The following is a 2,333-nucleotide window of genomic DNA, read 5'->3' as shown; positions in this document are numbered from 1 at the left end:
GGTTACAGAATTATGTTTTGTGACTTGGAAAGTCTATTCTCAACCCGTCGTAACACTTCCGGACTTGGCAGAGGAAGGTCGTTCGGGCATGTTCTTGTTTGATTGTTGCCCGGCTGACTGACCGATGTCTAAAACTGTTCGGGGGTGTTACAGAGGTGGTATCAGAGCATGGTTTAGATCATGTGGTTAATCACATACTTTCCGTGTTTTATCGAGTCAAATGTGTCGCAAAAGATGTATTAGGAAACCAGAAGAGTTCCGCTCTAATTAGTATTCTAAATAGGAATTCCCTGTTTGTGGATTGCAGATGGCAAGGAGGGGAAGGAGTGATGGGGGACAAGGTCGGATGCTGGGTATAGACAGAGTCTCAAGAAGAAGAGGATTGGGATATGAATCCGAGAGAAGAGTGCAAACACTTGCGCACACCAACCAAGGATCCAGTGAAGAAAACGTAAGAAGAAACAACAATCTGTTTGGACATGATCAAGAGATACCACCAGAAGAAAACTTTCCACCAAACCGTACTGTAAGGGGAAGATCAGAAACATGTGATAGCGAGTCAAGTGTCCAAGGACCTAGACCAGTGAGGCGGAACAACCCGATTGAACCAGAAGTTCATGATCAACCACAACAAGGAGTAGGAATGGAGCATACTCTGAAGATGTTTCATGACGTGATAGCGAGGTCACTGCAACAACCTCAGGTGCAACCTCAGCCACTTATGCCACCACAACTTGCAGTGGCTACACCGATGTTACCGTTGAAAACTGCCATCAAGAATATGAAGACACCATATTTTGAAGGCGGGACATATCCATTTCAAGTCGACCAGTGGCTTCGAACTATGGAGAAAAACTTTGAGACCCTGACGTGTTCTGAAGAGTCTAAGAAGAAAATGACAGTATATTACTTAGACAAAGACGCAGCAGAATGGGGGGAGAGTAAGGATCGCCAAGTGGGACATCTGGTCACCACTTGGGCGGCATTCAAACAAGAATTTGAACACAAGTACTTCACTCCTGAATCCAAGCGAAGGCTCCAACGCCAGTTTGCAAACTTGGTACAAGGTGATAAGCCGGTTAGAGAATATGAATCTGAATTTATGCGACTGCGATGACACGTGCTGCGAGGACAAGATGAAGAGGAGACCATGATATCCAACTTTCTGTTTGGTCTAAAACCAGAGTTGGAAAATAGACTGGTAGTCGGGAACTACGAGAGTCTCACCGAGCTAGTGGAAAAGGCTATGAATGTGGAGATCGGATTGGAAGCTGAGAAGGCGGCAAGTAAGAAATTCAAGCAGCATCAAGAAGGAAAGTATGGTGGAAACCAAAGATCTTTTATGGGCAAAGATAAGGAAAAAGAATCGGGAGGGCCAAGTCGACGATTTCTGTTCACAGGAAAATGCTTTAACTATGGCAAGACAGGCCATAAGTCAAGTGAATGCTTCGGGAAGAAACCTGGATCCTTTCAGTCAAACTCATACAATCCTACATGCTACACGTGTGGAAAGAAAGGACACATCTCTACCCAGTGCAGTGTCAATCGTCCTACCCCAGCTACGCCAATCACTGTCCATCCTCCTCTAGCTCCACCTGCAATCGCACCAGCACCAAAAAGGCAAGCTATAGGAGGTAAAGTTTACGCTTTGGAGCTAGAGGATACTAAACCTCCAGGCCCATCTAAGGGTTCCATCACAGGTATTTGGGTTCTTTAACCTTACTAGATTTATTTTGTGTTGTGTTATTGCTTGTGATGCATTGGTTAATTTCTATTGGATAATTTTTATGTTGTTGATATATATTGATGTTGTGCCAGGAGCCTTACATGTTGCGGGGCGTCCCACACATGTATTGTTCGACTCGGGGGCAACACATAGCTTTGTGGCCCCTGAGGTAGCTGCCGAGTTTGTGGGTTCATTTGTGATTGACAGGATGGATGTGGCTGTGATGACTCCCGGAGACCAAACCCTCCAAGCAAAAGAATGCCTCAGAAGAGTTCCGTTAGTCATTTGCAAGAAGATGTTATTGGCAGATTTGTTGGTGGTGCCCTTAAAGGGATATGAGGATATCCTGGGCATGGATTGGTTATCAGGCTATCGGGCACAATCAGATTGTGGAACAGGTTGTATTTTGTTCAAGGATAACGGGCAACGACAAATAGTGTTTTACGGGATCAGTCCAAGCAAGTCTGTGTCTTTAGTAGTTGCCTTGAGAGTGGAAGATTTGCTTAAGGATGGAGAAGCGTATCTGGTAACAGTAACTGCTAGTGAAGGACCCGCTAGCATTGGAGTTGAAATTACGGATATTGCGGTAGTACAAGAGTTTGAGGAT

General features: G+C 45.0%; 1 protein-coding gene across 1 annotated transcript in view; it reads left to right on the top strand.

Annotated features, from left to right (window-relative positions):
* Nucleotides 1-307: 307 nt before the first annotated feature.
* The window catches only part of LOC106336642, a gene marked incomplete at its 3' end in the record, with an annotated part of 4,370 nt that continues 2,344 nt past the window's right edge, over nucleotides 308-2,333 (top strand). The window contains exons 1-3 of the mRNA XM_013775537.1: nucleotides 308-1,067; nucleotides 1,185-1,700; nucleotides 1,819-2,312. Coding sequence (XP_013630991.1) covers nucleotides 308-1,067; nucleotides 1,185-1,700; nucleotides 1,819-2,312 — 1,770 coding nt within the window. The remainder of the gene's footprint in view (nucleotides 1,068-1,184; nucleotides 1,701-1,818; nucleotides 2,313-2,333) is intronic.

Source organism: Brassica oleracea, chromosome C1, assembly GCF_000695525.1.
Source record: "Brassica oleracea var. oleracea cultivar TO1000 chromosome C1, BOL, whole genome shotgun sequence".
Lineage (NCBI taxonomy): Eukaryota > Viridiplantae > Streptophyta > Magnoliopsida > Brassicales > Brassicaceae > Brassica > Brassica oleracea.
Note: the sequence above shows the minus strand (reverse complement) of the source record. Positions and strands in the feature narration are given on the sequence as shown.